Source organism: Nerophis ophidion, linkage group LG14, assembly GCF_033978795.1.
Source record: "Nerophis ophidion isolate RoL-2023_Sa linkage group LG14, RoL_Noph_v1.0, whole genome shotgun sequence".
Lineage (NCBI taxonomy): Eukaryota > Metazoa > Chordata > Actinopteri > Syngnathiformes > Syngnathidae > Nerophis > Nerophis ophidion.
In genome coordinates this window covers 14,323,050-14,347,655 of record NC_084624.1, presented here as the reverse complement: position 1 = coordinate 14,347,655, position 24,606 = coordinate 14,323,050, and the positions used below count along the sequence as shown (strand labels likewise).

General features: G+C 38.5%; 1 protein-coding gene across 3 annotated transcripts in view; it reads left to right on the top strand.

The window, feature by feature from the left end:
- The window catches only part of chka (choline kinase alpha), a 113,963-nt gene that overhangs the window by 43,937 nt on the left and 45,420 nt on the right, over positions 1–24,606 (top strand). For 2 of the 3 annotated variants that reach the window (XM_061919903.1, XM_061919905.1), the window contains 3 exons: positions 2,205–2,258; positions 17,059–17,172; positions 23,873–24,006. In XM_061919903.1, coding sequence (XP_061775887.1) covers positions 2,205–2,258; positions 17,059–17,172; positions 23,873–24,006 — 302 coding nt within the window. The remainder of the gene's footprint in view (positions 1–2,204; positions 2,259–17,058; positions 17,173–23,872; positions 24,007–24,606) is intronic. The other variant, XM_061919904.1, reaches the window with a different exon arrangement.

The window sequence follows — 24,606 nt, the reverse complement described above, 5'->3', positions numbered from 1 at the left end:
ATTCCGTCGGCAGAGTGCACAGCTACTAATGATTAAACAAAGCGCACCTATGCTTTAAATGGCGTTTCTTGGCAATGAAAGTATGCGAGTGTGATGTTGTACCGTAAGTAACTTAGTTTACTTCAAACCCCAAATTTCATGAGTTGGGAAATTGTGTTAAATGTGAATATAAATGGAATAAAATGATTTGCAAATCATTATCAACCCATATTCAGTTGAATATGCTACAAAGACAACATATTTGATGTTCAAACTAATAAACATTTTTTTTTTTTGCGAATCATTAACTTTAGAATTTGATGCCAGCAACACGTGACAAAGAAGTTGGGAAAGGTGGCAATAAATACTGATAAACTTGAGGAATGCTCATCAAACACTTATTTGGAACATCCCACCGGTGTGCAGGCTAATTGGGAACAGGTCGGTGCCATGATTGGGTATAAAAACAGCTTCCCAAAAATGCTCAGTCTTTCACGAGAAAGAATGGGGCGAGGTACACCCCTTTGTCCACAACTGCGTGAGCAAATAGTCAAACAGTTTAAGAACAACGTTTCTCAAAGTGCAATGGCAACAAAATTTAGGGATTTCAACCTCTACGGTCCATAATATCATCAAAAGATTCAGAGAATCTGGAGAAATCACTCCACGTAAGGGGCATGGCCGGAAACCAACATTGAATGACCGTGACCTTCGATCCCTCAGACGGCACTGTATCAAAAAAACAACATCAATCTCTAAAGGATATCACCACATGGGCTCAGGAACCCTTCAGAAAACCACTGTCACTAAATACAGTTTGTCGCTACATCTGTTAGTGCAAGTTAAAGCTCTACTATGCAAAGTGAAAGCCATTTATCAACAACCTCCAGAAACGCCGCCTGCTTCTCTGGGCCCGAGATCATCTAAGATGGACTGATGCAAAGTGGAAAACTGTTCTGTAGTCTGACGAGTCCAAATTTCAAATAGTTTTAGGAAATATTCGACATCGTGTCATTCAGACCAAAGGGGAAGCGAACCATCCAGACTGTTAACGACGCAAAGTTCAAAAGCCAGCATCTGTGATGGTATGGGGGTGCATTAGTGCCCAAGGCATGGGTAACTTAAAGTTAACGTACCAATAATTGTCACAGACATACTAGATGTGGCGAAATTATTCTCTCCATTTTACCCATCACCCTTGATCACCCCCTGGGAGGTGAGAGGAGCAGTGGGCAGCAGCGGTGCCGCGCCTGGGAATCATTTATGGTGATTTAACCCCCAATTCCAACCCCTAATGCTGAGTGGGAGGTAATGGGTCTAATTTTTATAGTCTTTGGTATGACTCGACCTACCGATCTCAGGGCGGACTCTCTAACCACTAGGCCACTGAACACATCTGTGAAGGCACCATTAATGCTGAAAGGTCCATACAGGTTTTGGAACATATGCTGCCATCTAAGCGCCGTCTTTTTCACGGACGCAACCGCAGTTTTCAGCAAGACAATGCCAAGCTACACTCAGCACGTGTTAAAACTGCATGGCTTTGTAAAAAAAGAGTGTGGGTACTTTCCTGGCCCGCCTGCAGTCCAGACCTGTCTCCCATCGATAATGAGTAGTGCATTATGAAGCGTAAAATACGACAGCGGAAACCCCGGATTGTTGAACGACTGAAGCTCTACATAAAACAAGAATGGGAAAGAATTCCACTTTCAAAGCTTCAACAATTAGTTTCCTCAGTTCCCAAACGTTTATTGGGTGTTGTTAAAAGAAAAGGTGATGTAACACAGTGGTGAACATGCCCTTTCCCAACTACTTTGGCACGTGTTGCAGCCATGAAATTATAAGTCAATTATTGTTTGCAAAAAAAATACAGTTAATGAGTTTGAACATTAAATATCTGGTTTTTGTAGTGCATTCAATTGAATATGGGTTGAAAAGGATTAGCAAATCATTGTAATCCATTCATATTTACATCTAACACAATTTCCCAACTCATATGGAAAAAGTGTTTTTTAGATTCTTACATCTTTAGCCTAGTTTAATCAAATATGAGCCCAAATATTTTCAACGAAGTGGGGTCTAAGTCATGTCCTTGTTTTGTTGCCTGACGCATGAAAGATTGTGTGTTAGAACCCAGGCCGGATTATCTGTGCTGTGGGTATGCTTCGCACATGTGGCTTGACATGTATTAATGGATAGTTGTTTGCTTTTTCTTTTGTTGATAGATGTCCTGTAATAAGGGAGAATCCCAACAGTCAAACAAAGACAATCCCTTTCAAGTAAGTAGCGATGATGCTGCCACTCTACGCCATTTTTCTTTTGACTTTGACCGGGGTCTCACCTTAAAACCCTCTTTTCCTCAAAGGTCTTTTTACTTGTCCTTATGTCCGGATGTGATGCTATTGTACTGGTTTTTATTTTTAGATGTGCATCGGTACGTTGGGTTACGAGTGTTTCAGTATATGAGTTTTTGGGCATTCGCTAAATGTTATGCTTTAGATTGCAAGTAAGGCTGGGCGATATATCGATCCACTCGGGTTGTCTCTGTGCGATATAGAAAATGACTATCGTGATATTCGAGTATATGTTCTCACGCAGTTGCTTTTAGCTGCGGGCATTACACTGCATGCGTTTCCCACTCTTTCTTGTCTCTCCTTCTCACAGAGACATAAACCAGCGCACCTTCTTACATACGTCACATATGCGACGTCACACGACCTCCCCGAGCAGAGAGGTAGCTACATGGGTAACATTAGCTGTGATGCTAACGGTGCGTTGCGAGTGGTAATACGAGAGAGAGAAGATGCGAATCTGGTAACAAATGCAGGAATAATTAATTCCCAAGAAAAACAGCATGGGCTGCATCGTCCGCCGGTGGTTTGGCATTAAGCGGGAATATGTTGAACAATTATGTGGCAAAAGCGTTGCTACAAAAAGTAGCAGCACTGTTAATTTATAGCATCATTGGAAAAGTTACCCACTCGAGAATGAAGAGTGATTGAAACTGTGTGCATTTCAACATCTCCGTTCGGTGCCACACCAACAAAATGCTGGAGCAACCATTTCCACATCAACACCGTCTGGAAAAAAAAGTCCACAACAGAAGGAGATAACGTCCCCAGGAACCTACCACAGAACGAAAGACATGTATACACTGTTTGTTTTCCTATTATGCAGCTCATTTTTTTTTGACAGTTATTGAAATATCTTGTGTGACATCATGCACAAAAGTGCACTTCATTTGTTTTATTTATTTTAGCGGCGTTCTCTACAAAAATTGCACTTTAATTTAGTGTTGTTTTGATATGTCATCCAAGTGACATCATTCACAAAAGTGCACTAATAGCTTGTTTTAAAATGTCTATGACAATCTTGCACTTTCTGTTTTGGAAATGAAATGAATGTTGGTGCCATTGCTTAAAGGCCAACTGAAACCCACTACTACCCACCTCGCAGTCTGATAGTTTATATATTAATGATGAAATATGAACATGAACCATCGCGGCTGTGTTGGATCCACTTTGGATTGAACTTTCACAGTATCATGTTAAACCCGCTCGACATCCATTGCTTTTGGTCCCCTAGAGGGGGGGGTTCCCACATATGAGGTCCTTTCCAAGGTTCTCATAGTCATCATTTTTACTGGCGTCCCACTGGGTGTGAGTTCTCCTTGCCCTTATGTGGGTTCTTCCGAGGATGTTGTGGTTTGTACAGTCCTTTGAGACATTTGTGATTTAATCAATAAACATTGATTGTTTGATTGATTGGACATTGCAACACATGCCAATATGGCTTTTTTAGTTTACTAAATTACAATTTTCAATTTCCCGGGAGTTTCGTCCTGAAAACGTCGCGTAATGATGACGTGTACGCAAGACGTCACGCGTTTTTAGGAAGTATGAGCGCTACGCACACACACAGCTAAATGTCGTCTGCTTTAACGGCATGATTATACAGTATTTTGGACATATGTGTTGCTGAATCTTTTGCAATTTGTTCAATTAATATTGGAGAAGTCACAGTAGAAAGATGGAGTTGGGAAGCTTTAGCCTTTAGCCACACAAACACAAGGTGATTCCTTGTTTAAATTCCCGGAGCTGAAACTTTACTATGGATCAGAACGCGGTCAGGCAGACATGGATCCCAACCGAATGTCAACCAGCAGAGAAAAATTGTGGTTAAAAAGTCGCCACTTACCGGATGTCAGCTGAGCTTGTGCCGTCCGTACAGCTGCTGTCGACTCCCCGGAGACATTGGCGTCAACACACCCGTGGACGTACACCTCTGATTATTAGGTAATATTAAACTCACTAAAACACTAGCAACACAATAGAAAGATAAGGGATTTCCCAAAATTATCCTAGTAAATGTGTTTAAAAACATCGGAATCCGTCCCAATGCAATCGCGTTTTTTTTTTAAACTTGTGTTTTAAATTTTTTTCTAGTCCGTCGCTATCAATGTCCTGAAACACAAATCTTTTATTCTCGCTCAAATTAATGGGGAAATTGTCGTTTTCTCGGTCCGAATAGCACTTTTTGTTGGAGGCTCCCATTCAAAACAATGTGAATATGTGAGGAGCCCCCCCACTTGCGACGTCATCGTCTGCGACTTCCGGTAGAGGCAGGGCTTTTCTCTTAGCGCCGACAGTTGCGAACTTTATCGTGGATGTTCTCTACTAAATCCTTTCAGCAAAAATATGGCAATATTGCGAAATGATCAAGTATGACACATAGAATGGACCTGCTATCCCCGTTTAAATAAGACAATCTCATTTCAGTAGGCCTTTAATAACTGTTTAATAAAAACAGTTTTGGTAGATTTACCTACTTGTGATTTCCCTCTCTGCATGAAAGTTTAAAATGAGCATATATTAATGCAATATGAAGAAGAATGTTTTAATGCAGACACATTGAATCATCATACTGCTGTGATTATATGTATCAAGTGTTCATTCAAGGCTAAGGCAAAATATTGCGATAAAGACAATATATATCGTGTAACGTGACATGGCCCAAAAATATCGAGATATTGATAAAAGACCATGTTGCCCAGTCCTTATTGCAAGCAATATTTGGGTTATGAGGCTCCCCCCCACTAGTTGGCGTAGCGATTGTCGCAGATAACCCCATAAGAGCCGATCAAATTAACCGTTCTTAATCGCTAGTATTATCTAATAACTAGAGATCGATACAACTCCGTTTTTTTAAAGGGGAACATTATCACCAGACCTATGTAAGCGTCAAAATATACCTTGATGTTGCAGAAAAAAGACCATATATTTTTTTAACCGATTTCCGAACTCTAAATGGGTGAATTTTGGCAAATTAAACGCCTTTCTGTTTATCGTTCATGTGGTGATGACGTTAGAACGTGACGTCTCCGAGGTAATACAGCCGCCATTTTCATTTTAAACACATTGTAAACATTGGGTCTCAGCTATGTTATTTTCCGTTTTTTGGACTATTTTTTGGAACCTTGGAGACATCATGCCTCGTCAGTGTGTTGTCGGAGGGTGTAACAACACTAACAGGGAGGGATTCAAGTTGCACCACTGGCCCGAAGATGTGAAAGTGTCTGCCGCCAGACCCCTATTGAATGTGCCGGAGTGTCTCCACATTTTACCGGCGATGAAAGACATGACACAGAGATGTATGGATAACCTGCAGATGCATTTGCAACAATAAAGTCAACAAAATCACAAAGGTGAGTTTTGTTGATGTTGACTTGTGTGCTAATCAGACAAATTTGGTTGCGGCGTGACTGCCAGCTAATCGCTGCTAACATGCTATGCTAACCGACGCTAACATGCTATTTACCGGCGATGCTAAAGCAGACATGGCACGGAGATGTATGGATAACCAGATGATGCATTTTCAACGATAAAGTCAATGAAATCACAAAGGTGAGTTTTGTTGATGTTGACTGCCAGCTAATCGATGCTAACATGCTACGCTAATCGATGCTATCATGCTATTTACCGGCGGCGCTAAAGCAGACATGGCACAGAGATATATGTATAACCTGCAGATTCATTTGCAACTATATTACGTTTCCTTCCACCCACATTTAATGCGAAAAAAACACTTACCAATCGACGGATTTAAGTTGCTCCAGTGTCACAAGATGCGAAAGTCCTGATCGTTTGGTCCGCACATTTTACCGGCGATGATAACGCAGGTATTCGGCCATGTTATGGTTATGAATAGCATCAATAGCTATTCGCTCAATAGCTTCAGTTTCTTCTTCAATACTTTCATACTCCAACCATTTGTTTCAATACATGCGTAATCTGTTGAATCGCTTAAACCGCTGAAATCCGAGTCTGAATCCGAGCTAATGTCGCTATATCTTGCTGTGGTATCTGCCATTGTTTGTTTACATTGGCAGCACTGTATGACGTCACAGGGAAATGGATAGTCGCATCGCAAATAGCGTAAATCAAGCACTTTAAAGTTTTTTTAGGGATATTCCGGGACCGGTAAAATTTTGAAAAAAAACTTCAAAAAATACAACAAGCCAATGGGAAGTGATTTTTATTGTTTTTAACCCCTTTGAAATTGTGATAATGTTCCCCTTTAACCATACGAACGAAGAGAGTGTATGGGAAAGACCACATCCACTGCATACCGTGTAACGAGCTAACTTGGTGAAGCAGAATTAGTCGATAACGCCAGCCAAGGACTTAACAATCAATCAATCAATCAATGTTTATTTATATAGCCCTAAATCACAAGTGTCTCAAAGGGCTGCACAATGTCAATGAGAATGACTATGAGAAACTTTGGAGAGGACCTCAAGCACAAAATAATGTACCTGTACTACAGTTATCATTACACCAATGACTTGTTAGTACTTAGTTGCTAAATCATTTCTTGGTGGTAAGGGATTTCTTGCAAGGGCATGCAAACAAGATAAAGATGCAGTCTCACACCTCCAACATTCCTGTTCCCTAAGAAAAGTCTTTACACAATGAACCACCGCTGACCCCCCAACCCACTTATTGAAAGAGAACCGAAGGTTGAGCCGCTGGCCTTGTCTGGTACAGATAAATCCTCTTTTTGGTGTGAGCTACCTGACTTTGGACAGGGTTGCCCTAAATGAAGTCATTTACATAACGCTGAATGTATTGCAAGGGCCTAATCTGCGTCACTTGACCCGAATTGCCCAATGTCCCATTCAGAATCTCAGGTTCTGGTTCTGGTCGATAGATATGAGTCACTGGCACACGGTACCAGACAGATAAGCATTGAGGTTGCAGTAGCAGCTGTCACCAGCTCACAGTGCCCCTATTGCAACACTACAAGGCTGGACAAGATTTACGTAACACTACACTACACTTACCCTCACTATATTTACTACAAACCCTGTTTCCATATGAGTTAGGAAATTGTGTAAGATGTAAATATAAACTAAATACAAGGATTTGTAAATCCTTTTCAACCCGTATTCAGTTAAATATGCTACAAATACAACATATTTGATGTTCAAACTGATAAACATTTTTTTTGTTGCAAATAATCATTAACTTTAGAATTTGATGCCAGCATCACGTGACAAAGAAGTTGGGAAAAGCGGCAATAAATACTGATAAAGTTGAGGAATGCTCATCAAACACCTATTTGGAACATCCCACAAGTGTGCAGGCTAATTGGGAACAGGTGGGTGCCATGATTGGGTATAAAAACGGCTTCCCAGAAAATGCTCAGTCTTTCACAAGAAAGGATGGGGCGAGGTACACCCCTTTGTCCACAACTGCGTGAGCAAATAGTCAAACAGTTTAAGAACAAGGGATTTCAACATCAACGGTCCATAATATCATCAAAAGGTTCAGAGAATCTGGAGAAATCACTCCACGTAAACGGCATGGCCGGAAACCAACATTGAAAGAGCGTGACCTTCGATTCCTCAGACGGCACTGTATCAAAAACCGACATTAATCTCTAAAGGATATCACCACATGGGCTCAGGAACACTTCAGAAAACCACTGTCACTAAATACAGTTTGTCGCTACATCTGTAAGTGCAAGTTAAAGCTCTACAACGTAAAGCGAAAGCCATTTATTAACAACATCCAGAAACGCCGCCGGTTTCTCTGGGCCCGAGATCATCTAAGATGCACTGATGCAAAGTGGAAGAGTGTTCTCTGGTCTGAGGAGTCCACATTTCAAATTGTTTTCTGGAAATATTCAACATCGTGTCATCCGGACCAAAGGGGAAGCGAACCATCCAGACTGTTATTGACGCAAAGTTAAAAAGTCAGCATCTGTAATGGTATGGGGGTGCATTAATGCCCAAGGCATGGGTAACTTACACATCTGTGAAGGCACCAGTAATGCTGAAAGGTACATACAGGTTTTGGAACAACATATGCTGCCATCTAAGCGCCATCTTTTTCATGGACGCCCCTGCTTATTTCAGCAAGACAATGCCAAGCCACATTCAGCACGTGTTATAACAGCGTGGCTTCGTAAAAAAGGAGTGCGTGTACTTTCCTGGCCCGCCAGCAGTCCAAATCTGTTTCCCATCGGAAATGTGTGGCGCATTATGAAACGTAAAATACGACAGCGGAGACCCCGGATTGTTGAACGACTGAAGCTCTACATAAAACAAGAAATGGAAAGAATTCCACTTTCAAAGCTTCAACAATTAGTTTCCTCAGTTCACAAACATTTATTGAGTGTTGTTTAAAGAAAAGGTGATGTAACAGTGGTGAACATGCCCTTTCCCAACTACTTTGGCATGTATTGCAGCCATTATTATTTTCCAAAAAAAAAAAGATTATGAGTTTGACAACAAATATGTTGTCTTTGTAGGGCATTCAATTGAATATGGGTTGAAAAGGATTTGAAAATCATTGTATTCCGTTTATATTTACATGTAACACAATTTCCCAACTCATATGGAAACGGGGTTTGTATGTTTAATATCACAACTGTGTTGTGTTGTGTAGCATAAGATAAGTATTTGATAATCATCATTACCACAAGAACCAACTTAAAACTTTTGCTGTCAGGAAAAGAATAATAAAAAGGTAAACCTTCCCCCCTTTGCCCCGCCACAAGAAAGTTTGTTTGTAAAGCTTATCATTTGGTGTCAAACTGATTAGTCATGTTTTTGAAGTTTGACAGGACCTAGGAAATGCAAACCTTTCTTACATACAGTTTGCAGAGGCACAAGTAGGCCAGCTTAATTCAGTGGACACTATTAATACCTAACTTTATACTTTATAATATTGCTTGACACTTTCTATACTCATGCTGACGGTTGGGCTGTTTAATCAAAAGCGTTCCAAGAATGATGATGCTGAGAATATTAATGTGATCATCACTGCATGGGGTGTTGCACAATGGAGTAGCGCTTACTCTTAATGTACTTACTAAAGACGTTAAATTGTCTGCATGTTAGTGCTGTGCTACCTGATCTACCACAAAGAAATTATTTTATTGGACGTTCTTGACAAACCCATTTATGGAAAAGCCATACGGGAGAACTTTTTTTTGAAAAGGACAGACAAAAATATGTTTGCAAAATTTAATGGATATAGATCAGTGGTCCCTAACCACCAGGCCCGATTGGTACCGGGCCGCAGAATCATTTTTTATTAAAAAAAAATAATAATAAAATAAAAAAAATAAAAAATATATATATATATATATATTTTTTTTTAATTAAATCAACATAAAAAAACACAATATACACTTACAATTAGTGCAAAAAACACAAAAACCTCCCTTTTTCATGACAAAAACGTCCCTTTTTTATGACAAAGAAGAAAAAAAAAAGAAAGAAAGAAAAAAATTTGTCCAGCGGATACAAAAAGGTTGGGGACCACTGATATAGATGACGATTTTTTATGTTGGGCTGGCTCCAAAAAAAAAATCAGTTAAATAAATTCAAAAATGTTAATATACAGCCCTGTGATGAGGTGGCAACTTGTCCAGAGTGCATCCGGCCTTCCGCCTGAAACGCAGCAGAGATAGGCTCCAGCGACCCCCCCAAACCCCACAACCCCGAAAGGGACAAGCGGTAGAAAATGGATGGATAGATGGATGTTAATAAACATTTTGTACAACTCAAAATGTTTACTGGTCAATATCAGTTAACTTTCTTTCATTTTTGTACTAGGTTGCTATGCTTTGCTTACAAATCATGTTTTTTGGTTGCAAATCTTTTTTTCGGTTCCAAATACAGGTGGGGAAAATGATTCTCCCCGACGCGCCTCGATAGGAACGTGGACTATTCTAAATCAATGAATCAACAAATGTCCTAGTAGTGATTGTTTATGAATGTTAAAGCATACTTGCCAACCTGGAGACCTCCGTATTCGGGAGATGGGAGGGGGCGTTGGTGGTAGGGGGGGGTATATTGTAGCGTCCCGGAAGAGTTAGTGCTACAAGGGTTTCTGGGTAATTGTTCTCTTGTGTTTATGTTGTGTTACGGTGCGGATGTTCTCCCGAAATGTTTGTCATTCTTGTTTTGTGTGGGTTGACAGTGCGGCGCATGTTTTTAAATGTTAAAGTTGTTTATACGGCCACCCTCAGTGTGACCTGTATGGCTGTTGACCAAGAATGTTAAAGCATACTTGCCAACCTGGAGAGCTTCGAATTCGGGAGATGGGAGGGGGCGTTGGTGATAGCGGGGGGGTGTATATTGTAGCGTCCCGGAAGAGTTAGTGCTACAAGGGTTTCTGGGTCATTGTTCTCTTGTGTTTATGTTGTGTTACGGTGCGGATGTTCTCCCGAAATGTTTGTCATTCTTGTTTGGTGTGGGTTGACAGTGTGGCGCATATTTTTAAGTGTTAAAGTTGTTTATACGGCCACCCTCAGTGTGACCTGTATGGCTGTTGACCAAGAATGTTAAAGCATACTTGCCAACCTGGAGACCTCCGTATTCGGGAGATGGGAAGGGGCGTTGGTGGTAGGGGGGGTATATTGTAGCGTCCCGGAAGAGTTAGTGCTACAAGGGTTTTTTGGGTAATTGTTCTCTTGTGTTTATGTTGTGTTACGGTGCGGATGTTCTCCCGAAATGTTTGTCATTCTTGTTTGGTGTGGGTTGACAGTGCTGCGCATATTTTTAAGTGTTAAAGTTGTTTATACGGCCACCCTCAGTGTGATCTGTATGGCTGTTGACCAAGAATGTTAAAGCATACTTGCCAACCTGGAGAGCTCCGAATTCGGGAGATGGGAGGGGGCGTTGGTGGTAGCGGGGGGTGTATATTGTAGCGTCCCGGAAGAGTTAGTGCTACAAGGGTTTCTGGGTCATTGTTGTCTTGTGTTTATGTTGTGTTACGGTGCGGATGTTCTCCCGAAATGTTTGTCATTCATGTTTGGTGTGGGTTGACAGTGCGGCGCATATTTTTAAGTGTTAAAGTTGTTTATACGGCCACCCTCAGTGTGACCTCTATGGCTGTTGACCAAGTATGCGTGCATTCACTTGTGTGTGTGTGAAAAACGGTAGATATTGTGTGACTGGGCCGGCACGCAAAGGCAGTACCGTTCAGGTTTATTGGCGCGATGTACTTCTCTCTACACAGCGGCGTTTTAAAAAGTCATACATTTTACTTTTTGAAACCGATAATTACTGATATTACATTTTAAAGCATTTATCAACCTGAAATTATTTTTACAACAAAGCTCAAGCTTGGTGGTGTATCAGATACATCAGACTGTAGGTGTTGTTGTTTTTTACCCTTTGTTTTGATATTTTGCTGTGTTTGTTGCCTTTTTTTGTGTGTTTAGCTTTATTATAAAATATGTGGACAGAGAGGGGGTGTGACGTTTTTATGTTATCAATATTCAGTGTTTTATTGTTCATAGTTAAAATTGTAAATCCCACATTATTTATTTTTTGTACATTCAGGGTGTCTCATTCAGTGTGAAAATTGAAAATTGCATTCCGTCTTTAAAGGCGGTCTGTCAAAGTTTTAGCATTCATACATTATTGTGAGGTTTTGTATTGATGTTCCTAAAAATAGATATACCGGCACCCAGACACGTTTTTTTTCTCTAAATCTGGCCCACGAGTCAAAATAATTGCCCAGGCCTGAGTTGGACATTAATAATAAGTGTCCTTAATTGAAGAATATTGCAGTCTAAACCCGTGGTTCTCAAATGGGGGTACTTGAAGGTATGCCAAAGGGTACATTTGATTTTTTTTTAATATTCTAAAAATAGCAACAATTCAAAAAGCCTTTATACATATATTTATTGAAGTATTGTTCAAGTTCATAAACTGTGAAAAGAAATGCAGCAATGCAATATTCAGTGTTGACAGCTAGATTTTTTGTGGACATTTTCCATAAATATTGATGTTGAAGATTTATTTTTTTGTGAAGAAATGTTTAGAATTAAGTTCATGAATCCAGATGGATCTCTATTACAATACCCAAAGAGGGCACTTTGAGTTGATGATTACTTCTATGTGTAGAAATCTTTATTTATAATTGAATCACTTATTTATTTTTCAACAAGATTTTAGTTATTTTTATATATTTTTTTCCAAATAGTTCAAGAAAGACCACTACAAATGAGCAATATTTTGCACTGTTATACAATTTAATAGATCAGAAACTGATGACATCGTGCTATATTTTACTTCTTTATCTATTTTTTTCAACCAAAAATGCTTTGCTCTAATTAGGGGGTACTTGAATTAAAAAAATGTTCACAGGGGGTACATCCCTGAAAAAAGGTTGAGAACCACTGGTCTAAAAAAGCACATTTTTCTATATAAAAAGTATCAAATATTCATAGTTACACACATAGTCTCCAAGGCAAAGTTTAACAAATATGTCCGCATCATTCCACTTACTGCAACATAAGCTTAGCTTTATAAATTACTGTGGCCATTAGGTTTTTCCCAAAAACAAATTACCACCCCATTTCAATTTAAAAGACAGCATAGTTCATTCCAAACAGTTTCTTTAGAATAATAATTTTAACTCAAAGCAGAGTAGGGGTTTGTTTACAGAGATTTTAAATCATTTGATGGTGGTAAAGCTCGGTTGGTAGAGTGGCCGTGCCAGCAACTTGAGGGTCGCAGGTTCGATTCCCGCTTCAGTCATCCTAGTTACTGCCGTTGTGTCCTTGGGCAAGACACTTCACCCACCTGCTCCCAGTGCCACCCACACTGGTTTAAATGTAACTTAGATATTGGGTTTCACTATGTAAAGCGCTTTGAGTCACTAGAGAAAAGCGCTATATAAATATAATTCACAAAAATTCAAATTTTCAGGAACGTCGTGTTTTTGGGTGGAATTTTTGCTGTTTTTGCTTGATTCCAAAACATGTGTAGGAAAGTCTTAAAGTAAACAAAGAGGAACATGCACATATTGTTGGTTTTTAGCGTTTTATAGTTTGTTTTGTTAATAAGTACTTTGTGTGCATTTTACTTTTTTTTTTAGATAAAAAGCTGTATCATTAATTTAGTTTTTGAGGTGGGCTCTTATCATACTGTAGCTTGTACTGTTGGTATTAGGGCTGTAGCTATCCCTAGCTCTGCGACTAACATCCGTCCGCAGTCTGCGGTGTTTTAGCTACGTACTTCTAAATCCATGACGACAAACAAAGTAACTTTCTTACAAGTATCATCATCCCTAAAGGATGAGAAATAGCTGAACATGGTTCACTAAATACCGTAGGAGGATACAATAACTCATCACTGGCGGTCCTTAAAGGGGAACATTATCACAATTTCAAAAGGGTTAAAATAATAAAAATCAGTTCCCAGTGGCATTTTGTATTTTTTGAAGTTTTTCTCTAAATTTTACCGGTCTCCGAATATCCCTAAAAAAAGCTTTAAAGAGCTTGATTTTCGCTATTTGCGATGCCACTATCCATTTCCCTGTGACGTCATACAGTGCTGCCAATGTAAACAAACAATGGGAATACCACAGCAAGATGTAGCGACATTAGCTCGGATTCAGACTCGTATTTCAGCGGCTTAAGCAATTCAACAGATTACGCATGTATTGAAACAGATGGTTGGAGTATGAAAGTATTGAAGAAGAAACTGAAGCTATTGAGCGAATAGCTATTGACGCTATTCATAGCCATAGCATGGCCGAATCGCTGCGTTAGCATCGCCGGTAAAATGTGCGGACCAAACGATCAGGACTTTCGCATCTCTTGACACTGGAGCAACTTAAATCCGTCGATTGGTAAGTGTTTTTTTTCGCATTAATTGTGGGTGGAAGGAAACGTAATATAGTTGCAAATGCATCTGCAGGTTATCCATACATCTCTGTGCCATGTCTGCTTTAGCACCGCCGGTAAATAGCATCGATTAGCGTAGCATGTTAGCATCGATTAGCGTAGCATGTTAGCATCGATTAGCTGGCAGTCAACATCAACAAAACTCACCTTTTTGATTTCGTTGAATATATCATTGCAAATGCATCTGCAGGTTATCCATACATCTCTGTGCCATGTCTTTCATCGCCGGTAAAATGTGGAGACACTTTGGTACATTCAATGGGGGTCTGGAGGCAGACACTTTCGCATCTCGGGGCAGTGGTGCAACTTGAATCCCTCCCTGTTAGTGTTGTTACACCCTCCGACAACACACCGACGAGGCATGATGTCTCCAAGGTTCCAAAAAAGAGTCGAAAAAACGGAAAACAACAGAGCTGAGACCCAATGTTTACAATGTGTTTAAAATGAAAACGGCGGCTGTATTACCTCGGCGACGTCACATTCTGACGTCATTGCCTCCTGCGCGATAAACAGAAAGGCGTTTAATTCGCCAAAATTTACCCATTTAGAGTTCGGAAATCGGTTAAAAAAATATATGGTCTTTTTTTTCTGCACCATCAAGGTATATATTGACGCTTACATAGGTCTGGTGATAATGTTCCCCTTTAATGTAAACAAATCGGTCGATCTACATAGACATTGACTGTAATGATACCAAGTACTAGAGCCGTATATCGTTGATACTACAAAGGTTACATCAATAATTTTTATCACATAAGCCTTTGTCATTTTTTCATAGTTTTTAAATGAAAATATGTCCTTGGACACAGGATAATTTTATTATGACCAATGTACAGTGGGGCAAAAAAGTATTTAGTCAGCCACCGATTGTGCAAGTTCTCCCACTTAAAATGATGACAGAGGTCTGTAATTTTCATCATAGGTACACATTCCCACATTTCCCACATTCTGTGAGAGACAGAATGTGGGAAAAAAATCCAGGAATTCACATTGTAGGAATTTCAAATAATTTATTTGTAAATTATGGTGGAAAATAAGTATTTGGTCAACCATTCAAAGCTCTCACTGATGGAAGGAGGTTTTGGCTCAAAATCTCACGATACATGGCCCCATTCATTCTTTCCTTAACACTGTTCAATCGTCATGTCCCCTTAGCAGAAAAACAGCCCCAAAGCATGATGTTTCCACCCCCATGCTTCACAGTAGTTATAGTGTTCTTGGGATGCAACTCAGTGATCTTCTTCCTCCAAACACGACGAGTTGAGTTTGTACCAAAAAGTTCTATTTTGGTTTCATCTGACCACATGACATTCTCCCAATCCTCTGCTGTATCATCCATGTGTTCTCTGGCAAACTTCAGACGGGCCTGGACATGCACTGGCTTAAGCAGGGGGACACGTCTGGCACTGCACGATTTGATTCCCTGTCGGCATAGTGTGTTACTGATGGTAACCTTTGTTACTTTGGTCCCAGCTCTCTGCAGGTCATTCACCAGGTCCCCCCGTGTCGTTCTGGGTTTTGTGTTCACCGTTCTCATGATCATTTTGAACCCACAAGATGAGATCTTGCGTGGAGCCCCAGATCGAGGGAGATTATCAGTGGTCTTGTATGTCTTCCATTTTCTGATAATTGCTCCCACAGTTGATTTTTTTCCCACCAAGCTGCTTGCCTATTGTAGATTCACTCTTCCCAGTCTGGTGCAGGTCTACAATTCTTTTCCTGGTGTCCTTTGACAGCTCTTTGGTCTTGGCCACAGTGGAGTTTGGAGTCTTAATGTTTGAGGCAGTGGTTGGTGGTTGATGAACGTGGACCCCGACTTCAACAAGTTGAAAAACTTATTGGGGTGTTTTCATTCAGTGGTCAATCGTACGGAATATGTACTGTACTGTGCAATCTACCAATATTTTGTTGTTTTCTTACTGTGCCAAAAGTGAACCAAACCGTGACCTCTAAACCGAGGGACATATTGAACCGAAGTTTTTGTGTATTGTTAACCCCCCTAATATACATGTGTATATGTATGTATGTATGTATGTATGTATATATATATATATATATATATATATATATATATATATATATATATACATATATATATATATATATATACATATATATATATGTATGTATTATTTATATATGTACATATATATATATGTATATGCATTTAAATATATATATATGTATATGTATATATAATACATATGTATTTATATGTATATATATGTATATGTATTTATATACATGTATATGTATTTATATATGTATTTTTATATATATATATATATATATTTATATATGTATTTTTATATATATATATATGTATATTTGTATGTATGTATATATATGTATGTATGTATGTACTATATATATATGTGTATACATAAGTATTTATATATATGTATATATATATATAATTTGTATATATATATATATGTGTGTGTGTGTGTGTGTGTGTGTGTGTATATATATATATATATATATATATGTATACATAAGTATGTATATATATATATATATATATATATATATATATATATATATAACCACCCCATGTCCCGAATTCGGGGGTCTCAAGGTTGGCAAGTACGGTTACTGCATATCTCAGCAGGCTAATTAGGAGCCCTTGTTTGCTAGGGACAACCCTTGCATAGATGTTCCATGGAGGCGCCGTTTTGCAGCCGTTACACATCCAGTGGTAATCCCGGGTGACATGGTGAATCATGCCGGACCCCCAATGGAGGGGAATTTAATCATGAGTCAAACTAGTCTTACAGTTTTCTCAACATTTGCTCTGCTTTGTACGAGTGTGTTTTTCCTACACTCCAAATGTTTGACCTGTTACGTAATTGATATCTGTTTCAGGGGGCAGAAGCCATGGTGCTGGAGAGTGTGATGTTTGCCATTTTGGCGGAGAGGGAACTGGGACCGAAACTCTATGGTATTTTTCCACAGGGACGACTGGAGCAATATCTACCGGTGAGTCATGTCATATTACGTGTCAGTTTGCAGGATTTAAATACTTGGGTGAGGTGAAAATGACCACACCTGAACCTGGCGTCCAAATTGTGGACAAAGTATCACTACTTTTTCCAAGTGAGATCGTTGTATTGCTGTGTGAGTGACATTTTGGCCAAAATTACACATTCATACATCTGCTTAGTTATTCATGCAACAATAGCTCATTGTTAGGAATAGCTACATATGATATAGAAGGAAATTTTTGCTGGTATGTACCGTATTTTACGGCTCATTGGGCGCACCAGATTCTAAGGCGCACGGCTGATTTGCAGATCTATTCAGGTCTATTTTCATACAAAAGGCGATATATGGAGACTGGGCGATATATAGATATACCCGATATATAGCGGGTTGTCTCTGTGCGATATAGAAAATGACTATATCGTGATATTCGAGTATACGTTCTCACACAATTGCTTTTAGCTGCGGGCATTACATTGCATGCGTTTCCCACTTTTTCTTATCTCTCCTTCTCACAGAGACTTAAAACAAGTGCACCTTCTTACTAGGGCTGGGCGTTATGGCCTTTTATTAATATCTCGATATTTTTGGGCCGTGTCACGATACACGATATATATCGCGTTATTTTTGCCTTAGCCTTGAATGAACACTTGATGCATATAATCACAGAAGTATGATGATTCTATGTCTACATTAAAACATTCTTCTTCTAACTGCATTGATATATTGTTATTTTAAACTTTCATGCAGAGAGGGAAATCACAACTAAGTCAATTTAGCAAAACTGTAGTTATTAAACAGTTATTAAGCAGTGGAACAAACATTCATGCCATTTCCAAAACAGAAAGTGCAAGATTGTCAGAGACATTTTAACACAAGCGATAAAAGTGCACTTTTGTGCATGATGTCACCAAGATGACATATCAAAACAACACTAAATTAAAGTGCACTTTTTGTACAAAACCCCACTACAATAGTTAAAAACAAAGTGCACTTTTGTGCATGATGTCACACAATATATTTCAAAAACTGTCAAATAAAAATGAGCCGCATGAGAATGAGAATATATTTGACTCTGAGGTGTTTACTTGCAGAGTTGGGTAGAGTAGCCAGAAATTGTACTCAAGTAAGAGTACTCTTACTTTAGAGATTTATTACTCAAGTAAAAGTAAGGAGTAGTCACCCAAATATTTACTTGAGTAAAAGTAAAAAGTATGTTGTGAAAAAACTACTCAAGTACTCAGTAACTGATGAGTAACCTGTTCGTTTAATAATTACGGCAACAAATAATGCACAAAAACATAAAAATAGCATTAGGCAAATTCAGAGCCAGGAATATCTCTTAAGCAACTAAAACAATAATATGTATTAAATAATAATACATTAAAAAAAAAATTGAGCCACAATACACGGTGGCAGAGGGGTTAGTGCGTCTGCCTCACAATACGAAGGTCCTGCAGTCCTGGGTTCAAATCCAGGCTCGGGATCTTTCTGTGTGGAGTCTGCATGTTCTCCCCGTGAATGCGTGGGTTCCCTCTGGGTACTCCGGCTTCCTCCCACCTCCAAAGACATGCACCTGGGGATAGGTTGATTGGCAACACTAAATTGGCCCTAGTGTGTGAATGTGAGTGTGAATGTTGTCTGTCTATCTGTGTTGGCCCTGCGATGAGGTGGCGACTTGTCCAGGGTGTTCCCCGCCTTCCGCCCGATTGTAGCTGAGATAGGCGCCAGCGCCCCCCGCGACCCCAAAAGGGAATAAGCGGTAGAAAATGGATGGATGGAATAACTTAACAGCACCATAGGCTCAGTAGGCATTGATTGATTGATTGATTGATTGATTGAAACTTGTATTAGTAGATTGCACAGTACAGTACATATTCCGTACATTTGACCACTAAATGGTAACACCCTAATACGTTTTTCAACGTTAATCAATTACTTAGTAAATGACCAAGTCGAGGTGATCTACCTCATATATACATATACATACACACACATATCAAATACATACACACATATATATATATATATATATATATAGAGAGCTATATATATGTATATAAACAGTATATAATTTATATTTATTTATTTTGCCATTTTTGTTGACATGTTAAAGGTGTTTTAATGAATATACATGCATGTTTAACATATAGGTTCCTATCTTTCATGAAGACAAGAATATAAGTTGGTGTATTACCTGATTCTGATGACTTGCATTGATTGGAATCAGACAGTATAGTGTTGATAACGTCCACGTCTTCAAATGGAGGAGAAAAAAAGTCCTCCTTTCTGTCTAATACCACATGAAAGTCGTTGGTTTTTGGCATCTTATCTGTCCAGCTTCCATATTGTTTTTTTATACACTTTACAAGAAATACATTGGCGGCAAACTCCGTAGCTTGCTAGCTTGTTTGCGCTGGCTTTCGGAGACTCTTATTTTGTTAGCGCAGGCGCGATGGAGCAGCACTTTTATTGTGAAAATAGGAACTGTGCGATCAGTCTTTAGGCTTTTGATGGGAAGTACGGTTGAAATAAAAAGTGTCTCTTTTCCTTTACACTTTTGATTGATTAATTGGAACTTGTAGATTGCACAGTACAGTACATATTCTGTACAGTTGACCACTAAATGGTAACACCCGAATAAGTTTTTCAACTTGTTTAAGTCGGGTTCTACGTGTGACGGTCACGTGACCGCCTGGCTCTGTTTGATTGGTCCAACGTCACCAGTGACTGCATGTGATTGGTTAAACGCAGGCATGCGTAAATCCTACTTCGAAGGTCTGTGAAAAACCAAAACAAACATTAACAGATCGATAAAAACAGTAGCGAGTAGCTAGCTGAATGTAGATAAATGGAGCGGAGTAAAAGTAGCGTTTCTTCTCTATGAATATACTCAAGTAAAAGTAAAAGTATGTTGCATAAAAACTACTCTTACAAGTACAATTTATCCCAAAATTTACTCAAGTAGATGTAACGGAGTAAATGAAGCGCGTTACTACCCACCTCTGTTTACTTGTGAAATTAGCTCCAAGGCTAGCATGTTTAGACTGACCATACTTCCTCTTTTCCCCCGGACATGTGCTCTTTTGCGGGGCTGTCCGGACGGGGTTTCTTAAATGCCTCAAATGTTCGGTATTTCGAGTTAGGGTTTCGTGTGTTTTCAATGTACGTTCAGGGTTAAGATGGGGTTAAAAACAAAAATAATTGTGAAGATGTGGCCATACAGCAGCATTCGTGAGGAAGGGGCAGAGACAGGGAGAGCGAGAGAGAGACATGATAAACGTGCGGCTATGCTTTTTATCGATAGATTTATCAGATTTGATGTTTAATTATCCATAGCAGGGGTGTCAAAAGTGTGCCCCGGAGGCCATTTGCGGCCCACATCTAATGTTTTAAAGGCCCACGGCACATTCTAAAAATACTAATAAAATAAACACAAACATAACAAAAGTGAAATAAAAAAGCTTAAAGGTGAAATGTCATTTAAAAAAAGTTGCAATGTTTATTAATAAAACAAAGCTGTATTTTTTTCTTTCAAACTGTCATTGCTCAAAACATAATATTGAATCAAAATCAATGTTATTATGAATTATTGACCAATCCAAGGCTCCGATTACTTCACATCAAATATTCCACTTTGAAAAATATTTTTGGTGGAAGATTTTGCATATTTTGTGTGTTTACCATTAAAAACATAGTTTTGTTTGACAAAAAAGGGCGGAAAACAAACAAACAAAAAACAACATAAAAAAAAACTAAAACATTTTGAAATGAGGGATAGATCTGAAGTTAATGTAGACTGCAGAGATTTAAGCGTTAAATGTAAAATGTATTTATGCCCTGGCTCACCATTGACATAATTTCATGACCGAAGCAAAACAATTTTTACACTATTATACTGAAATAAATACACCGACTACTTATTAAATAAAAACATGGAAAAAACTACAAGCAGCGGTAAATTTCAGATCCATGAAGGAAGGAAGAAAGTGATTGAATGTTTATAACTGAATACATTTACATATGCATACACATTTGTTTTCTTTTTTTATTATTGTTTTTTTAATGAATTAAGTAACGCTCATGACTACCTTTTTCCAAAACACAATATAGAATGTGAGATATAACAGGACAATGCATACGTTAATCTTTTTTTTCCCAAAACGCTTACAAAAATGTGGTACCCCAAAAATTTACTGCGGGACCCCATTTTTATGACTTGATGGGATCCCTGGGACCCCATTTTAAAAATTCCCAGCGCCAACACTGCTGTCAACAGAGGGAAAAAAAAATGCTTTATTTAAATAAATATATTATTTATAAAGCAAGTTGGCAAATTTTTACCTAGTCACCTTGGCACCCCATGTGTCCTCTTTTTGGGATATCAGAATATGTTTAGTGTAAGCATGTTTATGTTAGCATGTCAATTAGGGATGCACCGATTAATCGGTAACTGAATATATTCGGCCGAATATGGCAAAAAAAGCCACATTCGGCCTTCGGTAGAATGAGTTAAGAACAAGGCCGAATAGTGGCGTGTGACGCAATTTGGGATATGTTGTGTTCCTGTATAAGTGTATGAGGTTACAAGCACACACTTATTGAGATCTAGTGGGTCCTCTGTTTACATTATTAGCCTGTTGTGTAGGCTACCTGTATAAGTGTAAGAGGTTATAAGCACACACTTAATTGAGATTTACTTAGGCCTTCTGTTTACATTATTAGCCTATCTACTGTGGCTAAGCAGACTTTTGCCAAAAGGACAATAATTCATTTGTTGTTGGTTTATCCACTTTAATGCATTTTTTTTTTTTTTGGAATGCATGTTTTGTTTGAAGGCCTAATATAAATGAAAAACTTTGTGCTTTTTTTGAAAAGCAAAGGCAACTGGAATATTAAAAAAATGTCAATATTCAATAAAAAAATACTTTATTTGAAAAACATGTCTAAATATTTATTCTAGGCTATTTATGCAATATAAAAAAAATTGTGAAAAACTGCATTCATTATTCGGTATTCGGCCTTCGGCCAAGCGTTTAAGTTTTATTCGGCTTCGGCCACAAATTTTCATTTCGGTGCATCCCTAATGTCAATAATAATTAGCATTCTTGAAGTGTCAAAATAGTTGACTCTGTGGCGTATACCCTTAGAATATGCTGAAAAGCTAGCATTTTGATGTTAATATCCTGACAGTCGGCATGTGTGAAGTAACAAAATATTTGACTGAGGTGTGTATCTATACCAAAATGAACTAAATAGATCATATGTCAAGATTATCATGTAAACATGCTGACAGTTAGCATGCTAAGTAAAAGAATAGATGACTCCAAGGCAGGGGTCACCAACCTTTTTGAAACCAAGAGCTACTTCTTGGGTACTGATTAATGCGAAGGGCTACCAGTTTGATATTTGATACACACTTAAATAAATTGCCAGAAATAGCCAATTTGCTCAATTTACATTTAATAAATAAATCTATATATATAAAAAAAAATGGGTATTTCTGTCTGTCATTCCGTCGTACATTTTTTTTCCTTTTGCGGAAGGTTTTTTGTAGAGAATAAATGATGAAAAAACACTTAATTGAACGGTTTAAAAGAGAAGAAAACACGAATAAAATCTTCAATTTCGACTCTTTAAAATTCAAAATTCAACCGAACAAAATGAAGAGAAAAACTAACTAATTAGAATCTTTTTGTAAAAATAAAAAAAAGAATTTATGGAACATCATTAGTAATTTTTCCTGATTAAGATTAATTTTAGAATTTTGATGACATGTTTTAAATAGGTTAAAATCCACTTTGAAATAAGATTTAAATTTGATTCTATAGATTTTCTAGATTTACCAGAATAATTTTTTTTTAATTTTAATCATAATAAGTTTGAAGAAATATTTCACAAGTATTCTTTGTCGAAAAAACAGAAGCTAAAATTAAAAATTAAATAAAAAATTGTTTTATTATTCTTTACAATAATAATTTAAAAAAAAACTTGAACATTGATTTAAATTGTCAGGAAAGAGGAGGAAGGAATTTAAAAGGTAAAAAGGTATATGTGTTTTAAAAATCCTAAAATCATTTTTAAGGTTGTATTTTTTCTCTAAAATTATCTTTCTGAAAGTTGTGAGAAGCAAAGTAAAGAAATAAATGAAATTATTTAAACAAGTGAAGACCAAGTCTTTAAAATATTTTCTTGGATTTTCATATTCTATTTGAGTTTTGTCTCTCTTAGAATTAAAAATGTCAAGCAAATCGAGACCAGCTTGCTAGTAAATAAATACAATTTAAAAAAAATAGAGGCAGCTCACCGGTAAGTGCTGCTATTTGAGCTATTTTTAGAACAGGCTATTGGGCGACTCATCTGGTCCTTACGGGCTACCTGGTGTCCGCGGGCACCGCGTTGGTGACCCCTGCTGTAATATGAACATGCTATTATGGTACAGTTATCATGCTTAAAGATTAACATTATCAAGGAGCATTTTGACTTTGGAATGGTTGGAAATGTGGATGTTTAAAAAATGTGCCCATTTATTTTAAATGTGTATATGCCTTTCAGCATTGAGAGTGACTGACAAGTGTTGCTGTGTTTATTTTCGCCACAATAATAAGAAAATAGGTAGTAACGTTGTGGCTGGTCAATGCATGTGAAAGAAAGTGTGTCAGTTCAGGTGCTATAAATGAATCAAATGTGTTGACAGAGCCGTAAGCTGGACACCTGTGAGCTGAGCGATCCCAACATTTCAGCAGAGGTTGCAGAAAAAATGGCCAAGTTTCATGCAATGAGGATGCCGTTTAACAAGGAACCCACCTGGTTGTTTGGAACCATTGACAAGTAAGTCCTGTTTTTGTATCAATCAATCAATCAATGTTTTTTATATAGCCCTAAATCACAAGTGTCTCAAAGGGCTGCACGAGCCACAACGACATCCGCGGTTCAGAGCCCACATAAGGCCAAGGAAAAACTCACAACCTAGTGGGATGTCGATGAGAATGACTATGAGAAACCTTGGAGAGGACCGCAGATGTGGGTGACCGGATGCAATGGACGTTGAGTGGGCCTAGCATAATATTGTGAAAGTCCAGTCCATAGTGGATCTAACATAATAGTGAGAGTCCAGTCCATTGTGGGGCCAGCAGTAGACCATCCCGAGCGGGGACGGGTCAGCAGCGCAAAAACGTCCCCAACCGATGCCCAGGCGAGTGGTCCACCCCCAGGTCCCAACTCTGGACAGCCAGCACTTCACCCATGGCCACCGGACCTGTGCCCCCCCCTTCCACAGGGGTGAGGGGGGTGGAGCAAAGAAGAAAAGAAACGGCAGATCAACTGGTCTAAAAAGGGGGTCTATTTAAAGGCTAGAGTAGACAAATGAGTTTTAAGATGGGACTGAAATGCTTTTATAGAGGTAGCATCTCGAACTGTTACCGGGAGGGC